The sequence below is a fragment of the Rhinatrema bivittatum genome, chromosome 11, assembly GCF_901001135.1.
Source record: "Rhinatrema bivittatum chromosome 11, aRhiBiv1.1, whole genome shotgun sequence".
Taxonomy (NCBI): Eukaryota; Metazoa; Chordata; class Amphibia; order Gymnophiona; family Rhinatrematidae; genus Rhinatrema; species Rhinatrema bivittatum.
In genome coordinates this window covers 24,637,780-24,655,605 of record NC_042625.1, presented here as the reverse complement: position 1 = coordinate 24,655,605, position 17,826 = coordinate 24,637,780, and the positions used below count along the sequence as shown (strand labels likewise).

The window sequence follows — 17,826 nt, the reverse complement described above, 5'->3', positions numbered from 1 at the left end:
ATATGCTAGAAGAGAGGAGATGAGAGATAGGATACAGACTTTCAGATACCTGAAAGGCTTTAGTGATACACAAACTTCAAACCTTTTCTGTCTGAAAGGAAACAGTAGAATAGGGATCATGAAATGAAATTCCAGGGGGGATGACTCAAAACTAACGGGAAATATTTCTTTACGGAGAGGGTGGTGGATGCTTGACATTCCCTTTCAGAGGAGGTAGTGAAGAAGAAAACAGTCAATTAATTCAGAGGGGTTTGGGATAAACACTGAATCTGCAAAGGCTAGAGGATTGAAAGGAAGAGGGTGCATGAGGTAACCTGCACGGAGTGTCAATTATTATCCTTAATAGTCTTGATGCTTTTGACACAACTGCAAATCACAACCTGTTTCAGGGGGAGGAGCGGGGGGGGGGGGGGGGGGGGCGGAACTGGTTACAGACAATGACCAACATGGACCCTGACTTTTATGGTCTGAGGTACTGACATGCAGACATAAGGGAAAAAGCATAGGATGGCTTCTACAGCCAAGTCCCAAAGCAAAGAACTTCAAGCAGCATTGCCTAAATTATCAAGAAGGCTCCTTGCCCAGTAAAAATGTTAGCAGTAATTCATGGGTTTGACAGTTGCTTGGTTTTGATTGTAAATATTACCGTTGACATAAGGCTTGAGTGTAACTACATGGAGTGGCAGTTACTACACTTGAAAGAAACATGGGAGTATCCTGCATGGAATGGCAAATACTACCACAAGCTTGCTGGGCAGACTGGATGGGCCATATGGGCCTTTTCTGCTGTCATTGCTATGTTACTATATCTAAGCAGTTTACAATAAAAACCATAATAGTCACATTCAGATAGTAGACCATCACTCAATAACTTCAACATAAACTGTCATATAAATACATACAGGCCGATACTGTTAAGTGCGCTCAGCTGAGCACACTGCTTAACCAGCTGTTGGGCACGTGTTTTCAATGTGCGTCCGCTACCCCTTATACAGTAAGGGGTTTAGCGCGTCAAAAACGCATGTCCAAACCCCCCCTCCCCAACTAATAGCGCTCATCACATGCAAATGCATGTTGAGGCTATTAGTCATTCGCCAGGGATCCTGAAAAAAAATATGCGGCCAATCCGCACATTGTACATTCAGAAATTAGTGCCTGCCCAAGGCTAATTTTTGAGCAGCCCGAAAAAGTGTACAGAAAAGCAGAAAATACTGCTTTTCTGTACATCGTCCGACTTAATATAATAGCGATATTAAGTCGGAGGAACCAAAAGGTAAAAAAAAAATTAAATAAAATGTGCTAGCGGGTCAGGCTACGTAAACGGACGCTCAATTTTAGGAGCGTCCATTTTCCAAACCCGCTGACAGCCACCTCTCCTGGGCAAGGAGGCTTTAGGGGCGTGTAATCACCCCTAATGCCTCCTTTTAGCGCAACCCGTTATTTGCATGGGGTATCGTGCGCCCAGGAGAGGGGGTTGTGTGCGCATTCTGAGAATGGGCGCCGAATCGGATGCACTTTTTTAGCACGTCCGTACTGTATCTGCCTGATAGTATATAATAAAAACAGCAATATTAAAAAGAACACTGTTGACCCTAATTCTTTCTGCAAGAGGTCATTAGCAACAACAGATCATAAGGAAATAATTGTGAAAATGGTCACATTACACAGTTTATATCATGTCAAAAGCTATATTTTCAGTTTGGGGGGGGGGGGAGGGGGTTGGTTTTTTTTTTAATGTTCACTGCGGATATTAAATGGCAATGAATTCCAGCTGGGATCAACTAACCCAGCTAATTCTCTTCAGTGTAGTCCAGATTTCCTGGGAAATGGCTTAGGAGCTAAGATGGCTACAATCTCATGTCCATCGAGAGGGTGCTCCCCTTCATCAGCCTCCCTACCAATTGCTGACAACGAATGCCTCAGCAAGGGGACAGGGTGCTCACATCTGTTTGTCAGACCCAGGGCACTTGGTCTCCCAAGGAAAGTTATTAAATCAACCTGCTGGAGTTATGAGCAATATGCATACAGATTCACGCACTTTCTTCAGGGCAAGAGCATTCTGATTCAGATGGGTAATCAAGTGGCCATGTTTTATTTCATCAAATAAGGAGGAATGAGATAGTGTCCTCTCTGCCAGAAAATGCTCAAGATCTGGCATTGCAGACAGGAATCGGGTCATCTTACAAGTCTATTTCCATTATGCTGGCAGATTGGCTCAGCAGAATATTTTGTCCACACGAGTGGTCTTAACAAAAATCTGTAGTAGGCAAAATCTTCAGATTGTGAAGTCAGCTATCTTGTGACCTGTTCATCTCACAGGAAATAGCAAACTAAATCAGTTCTGCTCAGTTCTTCCAAGTGATCTGACTGGCTCAGGACACTTTCTTCCTTGATTGGGGTACAGACCTCGTGTATGCTCTACCACTGATACCATTCATCACCCAAACAGTGCAGAAAGTTCTTCAAGATCATGCTTGACATTCTCATAGCCCCAATATGGCCCAGACAAGCATGGTGTGCATATCTCATGCTACTGGGGTTAGAGCCTACTCTGTAATTCAGGAATGTGGAGCACTTTGCCATCCCAACCTCTCTGCCCTAAAACAAACAACCTGGATGTTGAATGCTCAGTAATGGCTGATCTTCATTTATCTAAAGAAATTTAGATATATTAATCTCTTCCAGAAAGCCATCAACTAGAAGGAGCAACACCTTCAAATAGAATAGATATTCTGAATGTTGCTAACAGAATGTTTGCAATCTTTTTTTTTTTTTTTTTCCCTGCAAGCTTCAGCATCTACTGCAGTACCTGCTCCACCTATCAAACTGAAGTCTCTCCACTTCTGTACAAGTACATCTGAGCTCCATAGCTGCCTACCATATTCCACTGGACAGCAAACAGTTTTTCACTCATCCCTTGATCTCTTGTTTTATGAAAGGTCTGTGGCATGTAAAACCCTGCTCCAAAAGCCTCTGGTGCTATAGGATCTCAATATAGTTCTTTCTCAACTGATAAAGCCTCCCTTTGAGCCTTTGGACTTAACCTTTTCAAAGTTTTTGACTTGGAAGCTAATTTTTCTTATTGCTGTCACCTCTGCTAGAAAATGAATTTCAGGCTCTCATCCACTATCCTCTATACATGTAATTCTTTCACAACAGGGTAGTTCTCCAAACTCATCTCAAGTTTCTACTGAAGATAGTCTCAGCTTTCTGTGGTAATCAATCCATCTTACTGCCTATCTTCTTTCCAAGGCCACATGTGCATGAGAGCCTTGGAATTTTAAAAGAAACAAACTCAGCCACACCGTCAAACCAAACAGCTTTTTTTTCTCCTACAACCCTAACTTACTGGAAGTAGTACTCACTAAGCATACTTTAATTGGCTAGCTGAGTGATTTCATCATTGCTATACCTTGGCAGGTTTGCAAGTCACAGACTCCATTAAAGCTCAAGTGAGGGCTTGGCTTCTGTCACTCACCTGTTTGACATGCCCATTGAGGATATCTGCAAAGCTGCAGTGTGGTTTTCAGTTCATACCTTTTACATCCCATTACTGTCTTGATGATAATTCAAGGACTGACAGTAAATTTGGGGGGAAAAACTTTTTTACTTAATCCATGTAGTCCACTCTCCACAGTGGAGTCCAGGTTGCTTACTAAGTAAACAATCTGCTGCAACTTTCAGGTTGGGACTACCTGCTTATCAATGGAAAACAAGTTAATTTACCATAAACAGTGTTTTCTATAGATAGCAGGATGTTAGCTATGGCATACCCACCTGCCTTCCTGGAGAGTTGATTACAAAGCCAGATTTAGTTCTGGTACTCACTGAAGGAGGCTCACGAGGCAACACCTGTGCAGGAATTCTGTTACATGCTCAATAGAGATCAAAGCTCTACTATCTTGGAGAGACTAGTCTGGTGCCACCAGATGATGTCAGTCACATGTAATGACTAATACATCCTGCTATCTACAGAAAACGCAGTTTATGGTAAACAAATTTGCTTTTCTAGTTGTGAAGTCTATTCTGTTGATCCAGATATTGAGTGCCCAAGTTCTTTCTTTATAAAAAAAAAAAAAATAATTTGCAAATATATTGTAGTATGAACATTCTTGGTGTAATTTAATTTAGAAACTACTTTTCCACTAAAACAGTAACATTAGTTTTTGCCATATTGGGACTGTATATTCACATCAATTCATTTTTTTAAATGTTTTTATTTATCAAACGCAATATTATGCTACCATATGAAGAAAAACAAACATCAAATTACAAAGAACAAAATTCACAGAATATTTAAGTATAATGAAAATTTGGGTGTAATGTTTCTAATTTCTAATGTAACAGTTCAAATAACACACCAATTCATTTTAACTTTGTTAGGCTATGGTGAAATACTGCATTTAATTGTTGTCATGTCACATCCAGTGAAAGGAAAAAATGCTTCACTTCTAGCTTACTTATAAAGCTGTTTGAATTGAGTCTTGTACCTTTTGAGAGAAGTGTAGTTCCCTCCTTTTGGTGGTTTGTTCTCTAAGCCAGTGGTCCCCAACCCTGTCCTGGGGGCCCACCAGCTAGTCGGGTTTTCAGGACATCCGCAATGAATATGCATGAGAAAATGTGCATGCACTGCCTCCAAAACATGCAAATTTTCTCTCATGCATATTCATTGTGGATATCCTGAAAACCTGACTGGCTGGTGGGCCCCCAGGATAGGGTTGGGGACCACTGCCCTAAGCAACTGTGTACTAGGACTAAGGGAGTTAAGTTGTGCTAATAAATGTTTGATAAATTGCCATACAACTGTACAGGCTTTTCATTGTGGGCAATAATCAGATTGATGATTTTTTATTTTATTTATTTTTTTGGCAAGGATTTTTTTCACCCTCAATTTTGGAACCCCCATTCTTAAGAGTATGCTGTAGTGGCTCTGTTGAAGCTATGCTGGCCCGAGGGCTGGACGGTTGCCTCCTCTGAGGTAGAGCCTCCATTACTCTGGCAAGTAAGGATGACCATTGTAGGAGCAGCCACCTTCTCTCCCTCAACTGGCCCTGAGATGCAAACTGTGACTTTTAGTGCCATAGTGCTCAGTGTTGTTGAGTCATAGGGACAGTCCCAGCTCTTTGGAAATCGTTTGATAAGGGTTTTCTCTGAATGACCAGGTGGATGCTTCTAGAGCTTTGCAGTGTTAAGGGACATGAGTTGTTTGCTGTGTTATCACTTTCACATACAGCCTTTAGCCTGTAAACAAACAATCGTCATTGCAGAGGAAGTAGAGTAGAACAAATATGTTCAATAAGCAGCATAACACACCGTTGCTAGTTAGTAGAAATTTGGTTCTTGAATACTGTGAGATTGCAAACAGAACAGCAATAGCACAGTTCTCACAGATGTAAGACCACTGTAGAAAACTGATAAACCTTATATATTAGGATCATGGTTTGGTTACATGCTGCTATAAAAGTTGGTGATCAGATCAAACGTTTTGGGTTGGATTAATTAAAAGAGGAAAGTGTGCTAATTCAAATATATACATTAAATAAAAAGTTTTTATATGTGGTGCTGCTCTTACAACATTCTTCTTAATGTGGTAAATATGTTTAGGAAATAGTCATCATTCAGTCCTTTTATCTTGAGTTTTCATGAAAGAATGTTTGATCCTGCATCTAAATTCTTTATAATCTTTTCTTCAGTCTGTCCAGAACTAAAACTTTGTTAAACATACCAGTGATATTTGTGTGCTGCAATTACTGTCTTCATTGTACATTTTTTAGGGGAACAAATACAAGCTAAGTCTCAATAAATAATTATGCACTGTTTAGAATACACACACTTGATATTGAACAAAAAAATGTGTAATAATTTGGTTAGTTTGCTTTATTTTTTACTGTAGCAGGTTTGTTTTAAAGTTGGCTGAAATTGCATTTTATATAGTGTGAGTCTTAATTACATGTTGCAAAGTTACCATTACGCTCAATTAAAGAGAACATTTTCATAAGTTGGTTCAGCAATATTCTAGCATCTAAAATGAAACAGAAATTAAAGCTGTATAGAAGTGTGTTAAAAAGATATTTAATATGCACCATCCTTTGCTTAACGTTTAGTAAATGCACATGGAAAAATAAGGCTAATTTACCTTTCTATTTCCCAAATTCAGCATGTCCCAAAATACCAAACAGCAAGGAGACAGGCCCTTCTTTCTACTTTGCCAGTGAGTTATTTTGTTCTTGTTTTCTTTACCAATAATTTCTCTACAGTTAAATTCACATGGAAGAAGGTTTGATGTTTTTCTTTCCACCAAACCAACACACAGCATACAGCTATCAAAACATAAAGGCTGGATATGAATAGGTCTAAACTAGCATATATTATTAAATAAGAAGCTTTTTAAAATAATGTTTATAGGAATAGGTTTGTTTACAAGAATTCAGCATGCAATATGATTATTCTTACCTATGACTTTAAAACAGCAGTACCATCTAGGTTATCCAGAATTATAAGCATGTCAGTCAGCTTCGTTGCCTCTTTTTGTTCTAAGTCATTCTTTTGTTGTCTTACTATAGTTCATGTAGTTTTTAAACATTTTTTCAAAGAAAGATGTATACCCTTTTATAATATGTATCTTTTTATTAAGTTCCTTTGCTACATCTGCTGTTTGGTTTTATGGTGTTATTTTCAAACTTCACATGTATCAGTATGTTGCTGCAATGGGTTTAGGCTAGCCCTTCCTTGCCTCCATTCCCCTACCTAAACAATTTACTTTGATCCATAGTGACGAAAATAGCTAGGTAGGAGTTGTCAAAAATTTCAGATGTTTATGATGGTAATTGTTCTTGTGGACCCTACTGCTTGGGGAGTATAATTGAAACTAGGCATTACTGGAAGTTGCATCATAACATTTGTCTCATCGCCCCCCTCCTGCAGAGGTCCTTAGTCAACTTCTGTCCTGTGGGCTGCTTCTGGGCTTTAAATTTACATATGGGCTGATACAGTAAACCACACAGAGCGGGCGAGCACACAGGCCACTCTCCTGTGCGCGCGATTCAGTAACTTTATTTAAATTAGGGCCCGCGGTAAAAAGAGGCGCTAGGGATACTAGCGCGTCCCTAGCACCTCTTTTTTGACAGGAGCAGCAGCTGTCAGCAAGTTTGACAGCTGATGCTCAATTTTGCCGGCATCGGTTCTCAAACCCACTGACAGCCACAGGTTCAGAAACCGGATGCTGGCAAAATTGAGCGTCCGGTTTTCAAGCCACGGGCTCATTTAAAATTATTTTTAACTTTTTTTTTTTACTTTTGGGGCCTCCGACTTAATATCGCCATGATATTAAGTCGGAGGGTGCACAGAAAAGCAGTTTTTACTGCTTTTCTGTGCACTTCCCCGGCGCTGGCAGAAATTAACGCCTACCTTTTGGTAGGCGCTAATTTCTTAAAGTAAAACGTGCAGCTTGGCTGCACGTTTTACTTACTGTATCGCGCGGGAATGACTAATAGGGCCATCAACATGCATTTGCATGTTGCGGGTGCTGTTAGTCTCGGGGGGAGTTGGATGCGCATTTTCGACGTGCTATTACCCCTTACTGAATAAGGGGTAAAGCTAGCGCGTTGAAAACGCACATCCAAATGCCGGTTAACAGTGCGCTTCAGTGGAGCGCACTGTACTGTATCGGCCTGATAGTAAATAACAGCAGATAAGGAACTGTTGACCCACCCAGTTTGTCCAGTTGTGTTCTCATCCAGTTCTGAACCATTTTGGATAGAACAGCATGTGACTTCCCATATTAAAACCAACACCAGCTCTCCCCCTCTGTCGTTTACCCAGCATCTCAACCCTGTTCCTACCACTGTCCTTTATCTGTTTTAAGCATGTTTAAATTTCATTACAGTACAGGCTTCTGTTATTTCCATTAGTAGGCTAGTCTAGGACTTTGTCTTCCTCTTTTAGTTCTTGCAAGTCACATACTTTAATCCAACATCCATGCCCCCCTTCCATGTCTTGCCACCAAATTGTAATAATCCAAATAACTACTGTTGTCTAAAACATCTGGCAACCACGTGTCTGTTGGTGTTAGGGTTATAACCATGACCATTCTGTGCAAGTTACCCCAGCTGTATTGGAAACTCAAAACAGCCATATTGCGGATATTAAGGTTGTAAAAATGTCTAAGCCGTACAGGTTAAGCCAGCTTTCTTGAAAGCTCATTGAAGCTGTACCACTGATACTAGGACTGTAACATTCTTGGAAGCTGAATACTGAAGTTTTTTCCCTTAGAAAACAAAAACTGCAGTGGCAACCTCAGAGCCTAAGTAGCGGTGTTGCCTTGAACCCCCGTGAGATTGTTTGAAGGAAAGATGTCTTACTTTAAAAAATGATGGGCAGTGTGATAGGACCTTGCACAACCTATCTTTGGAACCATCATTTTCAGTGTTTATTTTATTTTCCCCAGGAATGTGTCATTGTTTATTATAACAAAAAAAAAAAAAAATTGAAAGTCAGTGGGGGGAAGAAAGGACCTCTTCCCTCTCTTTCCCCCCCCCGCCATCTGATTTTCTACCATTTTTGTTGGCTCTGGAGAAAATAAAAACTGAATGCAAAGGTTTCTCCCTATTTTGGAGTCAGGTTTTGAAAACTACAAAATTATAAGTAAGATACTAAAGCAGGGGTAGGCAACTCTGGTCCTCAAGTACCACAACTAGGTCTGGTTTTCAAGATATCCACAGTGATATGCATATGATATATGCCTCCAATGTATGCAACTATCTCTTGCCATATTCATTGTGGATATCCTAAAAACCAGACCTGTTTGTGACTCTCGAGGACCCCTGCACGAAGGCCTTGAATTTTAAGGTTTAGTTTTTTTATTTCATCTGTGACTCTACTTTTGAATGTTCTAACATGCTTCTTGCATGTTGCATCCTTTTAAGATGGATAAAAAAGAATGAAAGTCTTACTGATTATTCAAATTAAGTTATATATTTGACTGTGTCCTTCCCTTGAACCCAGATATTTTCTTGAGTGGGCAAATCTTCTGGTTTGGCCTTTTCGGACCATTAAGTCTTGGCGATAGGTCTACAGTGAATCTTTCCTGGATAAGCTTAGAGTCTTGTGATATTCTGGGATGTGAGGACTCCTTGTTTTAAGGTTGGACCAGCAGTATTCCCAAATACAGTAAAGTCTGTTCCAAAGGACTAACTCTATCTGATAAGAGAACCCCTTATAGAGGGAGACACTGAAGTGTTTGTGTTCTAGATTTTAGGCTTCTGAATCTGGATCATTTTGTCCACTGTTTTGTAAAGTGTGTCAGACAGGGAAGGACACAGGAGTGTTTCCAGACCTGGAGAGAATAGAAACAGTAAGATTTTGGGACTTTAAAGAATGCACAGACATCTTTGAACTGGGAGGTGCCGTATCAGAAAGATCTTAATTTTCTCAAAAGTGCTGGTAAAGGAGGCAGGCATCTGAGAGAGAGAGAGAGATCCTAGTGGGTTCTCTCTTGGTTCTGGTATCAGTGACATTGATTAATCTGGTATGTCCCTTGATTATGGGAATATTGCAAGGATGTGGATGATTCACTGGTGCAGCCACTCACAGAAAGGGCTCAGTTCTTAAGTGAGTACTGCATGAGTTCTTACAAGGAAAATTCCAATGGCTCCCTCACCTGGAAAGTTTTAATCCAGAGATTGTTCCAAGGAGCTTCTGCTTAGTTTTTTTTTTTTCCTTTTCTTTTTTTCTTTATCACTTTTCTAATACATGCAGTATTTTAAAGCAGTTGGGAAACATGTTATACCACATTAGATGAAGAAATTATTACAAAGAAAATAACATAGTAAAAAGTACTTCTAATGGGTTAACCAAATCTCAATACAGCTTGCACCTGGGGGTAGTTATTCTGAGGAATTTTAAGGAAATTAAAAAAAGGAATAGGCTTAGATCAATATGCCTGATCTGAGGCAAATTCTAGATGCTAGAAGGGCAGGCAGGAGAAGATGAGAAGAGATTAATGATCTCGAATCTCTATTGTGAACTGGCTCAATAAGCATTTCAAAGCAAACTCCAATCTTTTCAAGAAAGCTCTATCTCAAAGATTCTTTCCCTTTTGAGGAAAAAAGAAATGGCTTGGCCATGAGTCCCTCTTCACCAGACTCCTCATTAATTTCATATAGAAGAGAGAGCTCTAGTATCCTCCAATTCAGAAAAAAGAGGACACAAAATTGGAGATAGGGATGTTATCCAGACTGGTGGTGTTGGTTCTGGTGTTAGTGAAAGAGAAGCCTGAGAATATAGGAAAGCAAATTCCATAATGAGTGGGCCTTCCAGGTTCAAGATGTTTTCCTATTTACCCTTTGTTAAGGAAAAGTATAGAGAGAGAATGTCCTAACCCTCATGGCAAGGGAGCCATTCTGATGTGCCTTTTCAGGTTCATCAATGTATCGAAGAAAGAGAAGGACCAGTGATGCTCTGTCTTTAAAGTGAATTGATCTGTATCAAGACTATCAAAGTGCATAATTTCCATATCGGGAGTAACATCTCTGAAAACTAATATGATGCATGGAAAAGGCTCTAAAAAGAACTTACAAGTTTAATGGACACGACATTACAGGTTATGTGTCTGCGGTATAAATATCCAGAGCTAGAGCAATCATAAAATATGTTGAGCAGCTGGAAAGTGCAGACCAGATAACCATAAAAGATGGTCATGAATCATTATCTCTTATAGCCCTGACACTGGCGGATACGTTCCTAATGGACATGCTATGGTATATGAGGTATTTGCCTCTGGCAAATACAATGATCAGTACATTTTTCCTTGAAGGTGTACCGGTACTTGGAATTACTTTTTTTTTTTTTTAAGGTTAAATGTCTTACCTCTGTGTATAATCAGGAAGAAAGGAAGAAGATTTGGCTGTTGAAAGAGAAACCCTCAAATGTTTTTCAAAAGGACTACAGAAAAGTTTCATTTCAGACACTACAGAAACTGAGTCAAAGTAATTGAAAGTAGCCAGGAACTGGAATGGCTCCTTTCAAACTGTACTCCTCACCCATTTTCCCAGAGGCAAGGGTGGAAGGAAGTCTTCATTGGTGCTGGGCACGTTCATGTGCATCTATACGAGACCAGGAGGTTAAGTGTGATAAGAGAGAGATTGCAGAATAAGAGTTTCAATCCCTGCCCAAATCAAGATGTTTTGCTCCAAAGTCTCAAGAAGAGACTATAGAGCATCTATTAGATATAAAACCATTAATTTCTGTACCAGTAGTACAGAGGTATTCAAGTATTTATTTCTTGGTGTTATTTATTTTATTTTTATTTATTTAGAGATTTTTATATACTGTGGCACATTCAGAACATCACCTCGGTTTACAAGGAACTTTACAATAAAATACTTAGAGAACTATCATTGAAATACACGCAGCAGGCTTTACAGTACAACAAAAGAAAATATAACCATATTTGAGATACGTGTAATAAATATATTAAAGGTGGACTTATTCTAGAGGGACAATAGCAGGATAGGCGGAGGGAGAGAGGGTGTCTTAAGGGGAGGTCAATAGTAATGTGTTCAGCATATCATGTGCTGAAGAATTCTGGGTATTATCATCCAGTGTTGGACCTCAAGAGACTGAACACATTTGTGTTACAGAAGACTTTATATAGAATTTTGTCTTCCATCATTCAGGCGGTTAAACTGAAGGGTTTTCTCTGCTTCTTAAATCTACATTGCCATTGCTCAGTTTCACCAGAAGTTGGTGCTTTCAGTGTAGAACACTGTTTGGCCTGGCATCAGGTTAAAGGGTGTTCACAAAGGTGCTAATTACCCTATTATCAACACTTCAGGAATAAGTTCTTATGTAGCATTTTCTTGGCAATATACTGATTAGGTAAACACCACAAAGATACAGTGGACCCATGTGCAGATATCACACCAATGAGGGAATCAAAAGGCAAAATGTGTACTGCGATAACACTCGTGAATGGATTATAAATGGAAACAAGGAGTTTTAAACAATGAAAATACAGAGCAACATCCATTTCAAATGAAAGTGTACTTTTAATTAACAAAAGTTGTTATAAACATCATTGTATACCAGTCGCCTAAATAAATATAATGTGTTTAGTCCCCCGACACGGGACCATGTTTCGCAGAGCTGCATTGGGAGGGACAAAGGTAGACTTTAAAAATGTGGTAAGTGATCTGTAAAAGAGATATGAATGAGCAAAACAATTTTACAGCAACAGGAATAAATCCACATAAAGGCATCCGGCAAGAGGGATAAATGTGATATATTTACAACACAGACAAAAACATACAAGTATACATATAAAATACGTCCAGAATACATTAACAAAGAAATATATACTTTGCAAAGGAAACCTAGTCAGACGAAGTAATGTACTTTTTGCAAAAAGGGGGGCTCGTCAGTGGAATAAAACAAAACATCAGATGAAAATATTTATCAAGAAAAATTTTTTGAATACATTTTTTGAATAATTAATTGAAAAATTGAGGAAATGAAACAAATTTGTAAAGTGAGTAAAATTTATCATGCAATAAAGTACCTCTTGGAGATATAGAAACAATAGAAATAATCAAGAATGCAAGAGAAGTGAGTATCTAAATTGAAAACAAACCTGTTATGGCTGAGCGGGTGATATGAAGAACCTAAATGTAAATATGATGGCTCCAGATGTTCTAAAACTGAAAAGCAAAATAACGATCTAAAGGTCAAAAACTGAAATACCTGAAAAATGTTAAATATATAAGAAATATGAGATCAGAGAAAGTCGCTTATCTGCTTTAAATGTTCAAAAGAGTGCTGCAAAGTTTTTATAGCTAGGAGATGTATTCCCCCCGGCATCTCAAACAGGTAATGAAAGTGCAAAAACGGGAAGTCAAACAGCTGCGGCAACCCCAAGACTGAGTGTTTAAAGATACTCAACATTACCTATAAAGCAAAAAGAAAAGCTAAAGAAAAATGTATCAGACAAAACCCAGATCAATAATTTGAAAATAAAAGCAAATGAATAGCAAAACGTCTTGGAAAACTTGAACCCAAGTAGCGTTGTCCTGGCAGTGGGACTGCCGAAGCGAGGTAAGCGATTTTATCAAAGGCTTGAAATCTGAACATTTCAGCAACTGTACACTGAGCTCAAGGTGGCATCTCACTAGTGACACACAAAGGGCAGTATTTTTTTTTTCCCCTGCAAATACCACCTTTACTTATATACCTGAGCATATGGTTAGTATTCTCAATTGCTTTATTACATTGACTAGTGATATTCAGATCATCTGAGACGTTTACTCCTAGGTCATCTTCCTATTTAACAGTTCCACGTTCTTGCCAATCTAATTGGTAAGTGGCTTATGGATTTTTGCACCCCCAGATGCATGGTTTTTACATTTTCGTTTTAAAGTATGGCTTCCATACTTGACCTAATAAATTTTTTTCATTCCCCCTTCCATATGTCATGGATTTTATCATATGCAGACCTGCATAGTTTTCCTTAAAGTCGCAACTCAGTGCCCTAAGATACCTCAGTGGTCAATTTATCTTAATCAGAATAAGCTTCATAGAACACCATTTTCTGAGTTCTTTTGCTCAACTGGTTCCTCACTCACCCAGTTCAGTTTTCTGACTTCCCATACTGACTAGTTAGTTTGCCACGGTTTTTTGTGGAACAGTATTGGAAACCTTATGAAGTCCATATAGACAAGATCCAATGCATCTCCCTGATTCATCATTTTTGTCATCTCATTAAAGAACTCGATCAAGATTGATTTATAAGAGATTACTTTTGTAAAATCCATGTAGTCTGGGATTCTGTAATTTGCATGTTGTAAGGTGCTGCACTATAGTGGTGTTTCTATAGGTTTGTTCACTGTGGAAGTTAGACTGACAGATCTGTAGTTGTCTGCCTCTTCCTTGTACCCGCATTGATGGAAATTGATTGCATCTGCTATCCAGTCTCTTCAAACCTAGTGTATTTCTAAAGGCAAGTTGAACAGGAAAGCAACTTAGCTTTCTCCGTAGACAAGCAGAACAATAAAGTTTCTTACCTATAAAAGATGTTCGTCATAGACAGTAGGAAAAGTCAGCCACACATTGCCACTCTCCTCCGCTTAGAGATGAAGGTTAGCTGAGGAAACTTGTGCAGTGGCAGCTAAATGGGACATCCAAGCATGCTCAGAAAAATCATCTGTTTTACTGAGTATTGAGAGCTCTTCCATTTCAGCCCTGTTGGATAATAATGTCACTGACTTGTGTAATTGATTTGTCCTGTGTACGGAGAACACCAGTTACAAGTAAGCAGCTATCTCTCCTTTTTGACTGGGCAGTTTTCCCCCTCAGTTTGAGCTTTTGCTAGTCTGACTTCTCTCTCTACATGCCTTTATTTTCCTAATAATTCTGCCTCTCCCCATCTGCCTATTTTTGTATTTTCTGAATGCTCTTACTTTTTTGCTTCCTTAGATAACTGTTTTGATCTATGTCCTTTGCTTTGCTGACCTGCCTTACAGAGATTTTATTTCCTCCTCTACAGGCCAACCCTGCTTAATAAGGTGCTTGGAAGGCAAATAACTTTCCATTTCCCAACTCTGTATCAGAATTTATGCATTTTTTTCTTTTGGGTACCTCAGGCATCTTTTTCACAGTCCATGCTACAGGGGATTCCTGCATCATTTAGTTCTGGGTGCATGCAATGGCTCCAGTTCCACAATTGTTTTGCAGAGAAGCAGAATGTGTAAGGTATATCTAATCCACAGTCCTGAGTTCTCTCTGAGGCTGTAGGAAGATGGACTTCCCTCCTTTTTTTTTTTTTTTAATGTACTGGATAACATCATCTCCTAGTTCTTTTAACCCACTGTAGCTCATCCCTAAGTATTACAATTTCATTTTTAACCAGAAAGCTGAACACGGATGGGATCTACATCAAGGCTTCCACAAAGTTTTCCTGAATACTGCAACCCCATACGTTGCATTATTTCTGTTGTCCTACTTCTAATGTCGGCTATCTCAAAAGTCCCAGAAGTGGCAGCAGGGACTATTTTGCCTAAATGGGCATACCAGATTTCCTTGCCTCAATGAGGGATCAGTCTCTCTAGAACAAGAAGCATAGTTTGTGGGTTAGGAAGCTCTACTAGGAAGTTAGAGTTGATTTACAGAAGCAGACGGCAAAGAGATATACTGAAGTGTAAGCAGTTTAGTTAAACTAGAAATTGGAGCATAAATTGTTATACAAAATGCAGGAAACAGTATGCCGTCAAAAAGCTTGCTGTCTCATAGGATTCTAATGTGCTCTTCACACAGCTGATCAAAGCCCCTTTTGATCCACTTAAATCTTATGAGCTAAATTACCTGACCTAGACTATTGTGTTTTAGCGGTAGTTACTTGAGCCTGTTGAGCCAGTATAGTCGAAGCCCTTAGACCAGGTTTCTCCTTGACAAGATGATGTTTCACACTCCTTTGAAGTTTAAAACATTTTCAACAGCTTTCCTGTTTGGCACAGGTATTCTTTCAGAAGATATGTGCTCACTTTATTCTGGTATACTAACACCAAATGGCCAAACACTTAACAGGAAGGATCCTGTAGCAAATATGTATATCTACCTTCCTGACTTGTCTTAAATGTGCATCCTACTTATGAGAGGCCCATCATATAAAAAAAACCATTGGCACTTAATGTATATCCCATGGTTTCAGGGTGGTGGTGATCAGTCCTATTCAGTCATCTGTTGATTGTACTTAACTGAAGTCTTAAAATAGCCGTACTCCTACCCTGATACAGGTCCGTGTTTCAATATTCTGTGCATTTAGAACTGCAAATAAGATTCCCAAAGCCCTCAAGCCTCTTAACTCTTCCCAAGAGCCTTTTTCTAAAAAGGAAAACATATCATATGATATATAAGTGCATCATATAAACATTATTTCACTGATAGGATAAAACTGAGTCCACATTATCATTCTTCTCTTAATATAACTTTAAATAATTGTATGCCACTCCTCATTGAGTCGCCCAGGGTTTACATTTTTGAATGTGAAAAATTGTTCCCACAAATTCAACACAGTTTATGGATTGCCACCACATCTCCCGGAACCTTGTTCCAATAATGTCCACCACTATTCAGCAAAAGTATGTCCCAGTTCAATACAATGAGCTATTAATGCTGCTATGGTACTCTCTAAGTTGCACCCTAACAAGGACCCATGATCAAATTAAACGTCCCAAGCTGAACAGTAATTTTTTTCAAAGTCACCACTTTTCCTGTGATTGGATGTTTTTATTCATAACCTTGCAATGTCTGACTGACTAAGACTGATTATAACACTGAAACTGTGAGATGTACAAAGTGCCAACAGTTTTCTTATATGATGATCCTCTAAATATGATGTCCATTTAAGAGAGTTCAGGAAAACAGTTTATTCTTGTGCCTTGTACTTGTTTTCTGTTTGGATTACAACATCGTCTGTACTTTCTCATAGTGCATGTTTGTTTGTACTTTTTACTTGCATCAGAAACTATTCATCTGCTTGAGAGCATGTGAACTAGAGTATAAATTTATATTCCTTTTGTCTAGAAGTTTCTTGGTTCAACAGCAGAATCTTTCATGATCACTATCCTTGCTTGCAGGTGTTACACTCTCTCCTTTTCAGCTTCATGAAAGCTGAGTACAAGCTTAGTTGGAACTGTTACATATGCATTTTATCTCAAGTGGTCAGCTCAGATGATGATCTAAGTTCTTCTTATACAAATTTACCATATAATTATCTTGGTTTTAGAATGTAGTTTACATTTCAGTTGGATATAGGAGGAAAGAGAGAATTTAACTCTGGCATGTGACTCCTGTTCCTTCCTAGATCCATTTTTTATTACCCAGATGTCTTTCTGAAGCTTTCAGTCCTTTATTTAAAAGAAACAAAAGAGGTCTTTAGTGTTCTAATTTCCATTAGTATTAATCCTAGGAAAATGCTTGCCTTTGGGGAAAGAATAATTACCTACCTGCAACTGTTTTATAAAACTGAGAGAAACCAAAAATATCTTGAGGAAAAGAAAAGGCCTGATGCAAAATGAAATGCCCAATAACCCTAACAAATTACCGCAAATATTTAGCTTACTACAAAAATTTGATAAACAAAACCAAATGAGAATACTATGGCAAAAAAATACAAAACTTCTCCCACAATCTGAAGACACTATTCAACATTGTGAACAAGCTCATTGCTGATATGAACCCCGCAACCTCCTGCACAAATAAAAATCTATGTCAAGACCTAGCCAAATTTTTCAAAAGTAAAATCAGTAAAATAACTGAAAACATAAACACAAACCCTATCCAAACACAACTCTATTCACGAAAGAAGTATGCCCATGGTCCACCTTCGATTACCTTTCGACCACAGAAATAGACGGACTAATTAAATCCCTAAATCCTGCCAACCATGATCTCGACAAAATTCCAATTCACACCCTAAAAGAAATATACTATACTATCACCCCAGTAATCACAAACAACATAAACAAATCCCTGGAAGAAGGATCATTACTGACTGCCTAAACATCGCTATAATCAAACTCATTAAAAAAAAAAAAAAAAAAAAAAGAACCTAGATCCCACAGAACTTAATAATTATCGTCCCATCTCAAACTTATCCCTTCTCGCCAAACTAACCGAAAAGGTAGTACTCAAACAACTCAATGAACATCTAGAACAGAATAACATACTATACCCAGGACAAACACGGTTTCCGAAAATACTTTAGCACAGAAACATTACTCCTCGCCCTATCAGACACAATCATAAGAGGCTTTGATATTGGTCAACACCACATCC

At 38.7% G+C, this 17,826-nt stretch overlaps 1 protein-coding gene across 9 annotated transcripts in view; it reads left to right on the top strand.

Moving 5' to 3' along the window:
* ATXN2 (ataxin 2) overlaps nucleotides 1-17,826 on the top strand; it is a 472,151-nt gene that overhangs the window by 351,801 nt on the left and 102,524 nt on the right. For 6 of the 9 annotated variants that reach the window (XM_029571728.1, XM_029571727.1, XM_029571733.1 and 3 more), the window contains one exon: nucleotides 6,158-6,211. The exons of the other annotated variants lie outside the window; for them this stretch is intronic. In XM_029571728.1, coding sequence (XP_029427588.1) covers nucleotides 6,158-6,211 — 54 coding nt within the window. The remainder of the gene's footprint in view (nucleotides 1-6,157; nucleotides 6,212-17,826) is intronic. 9 annotated transcript variants of the gene reach the window in all.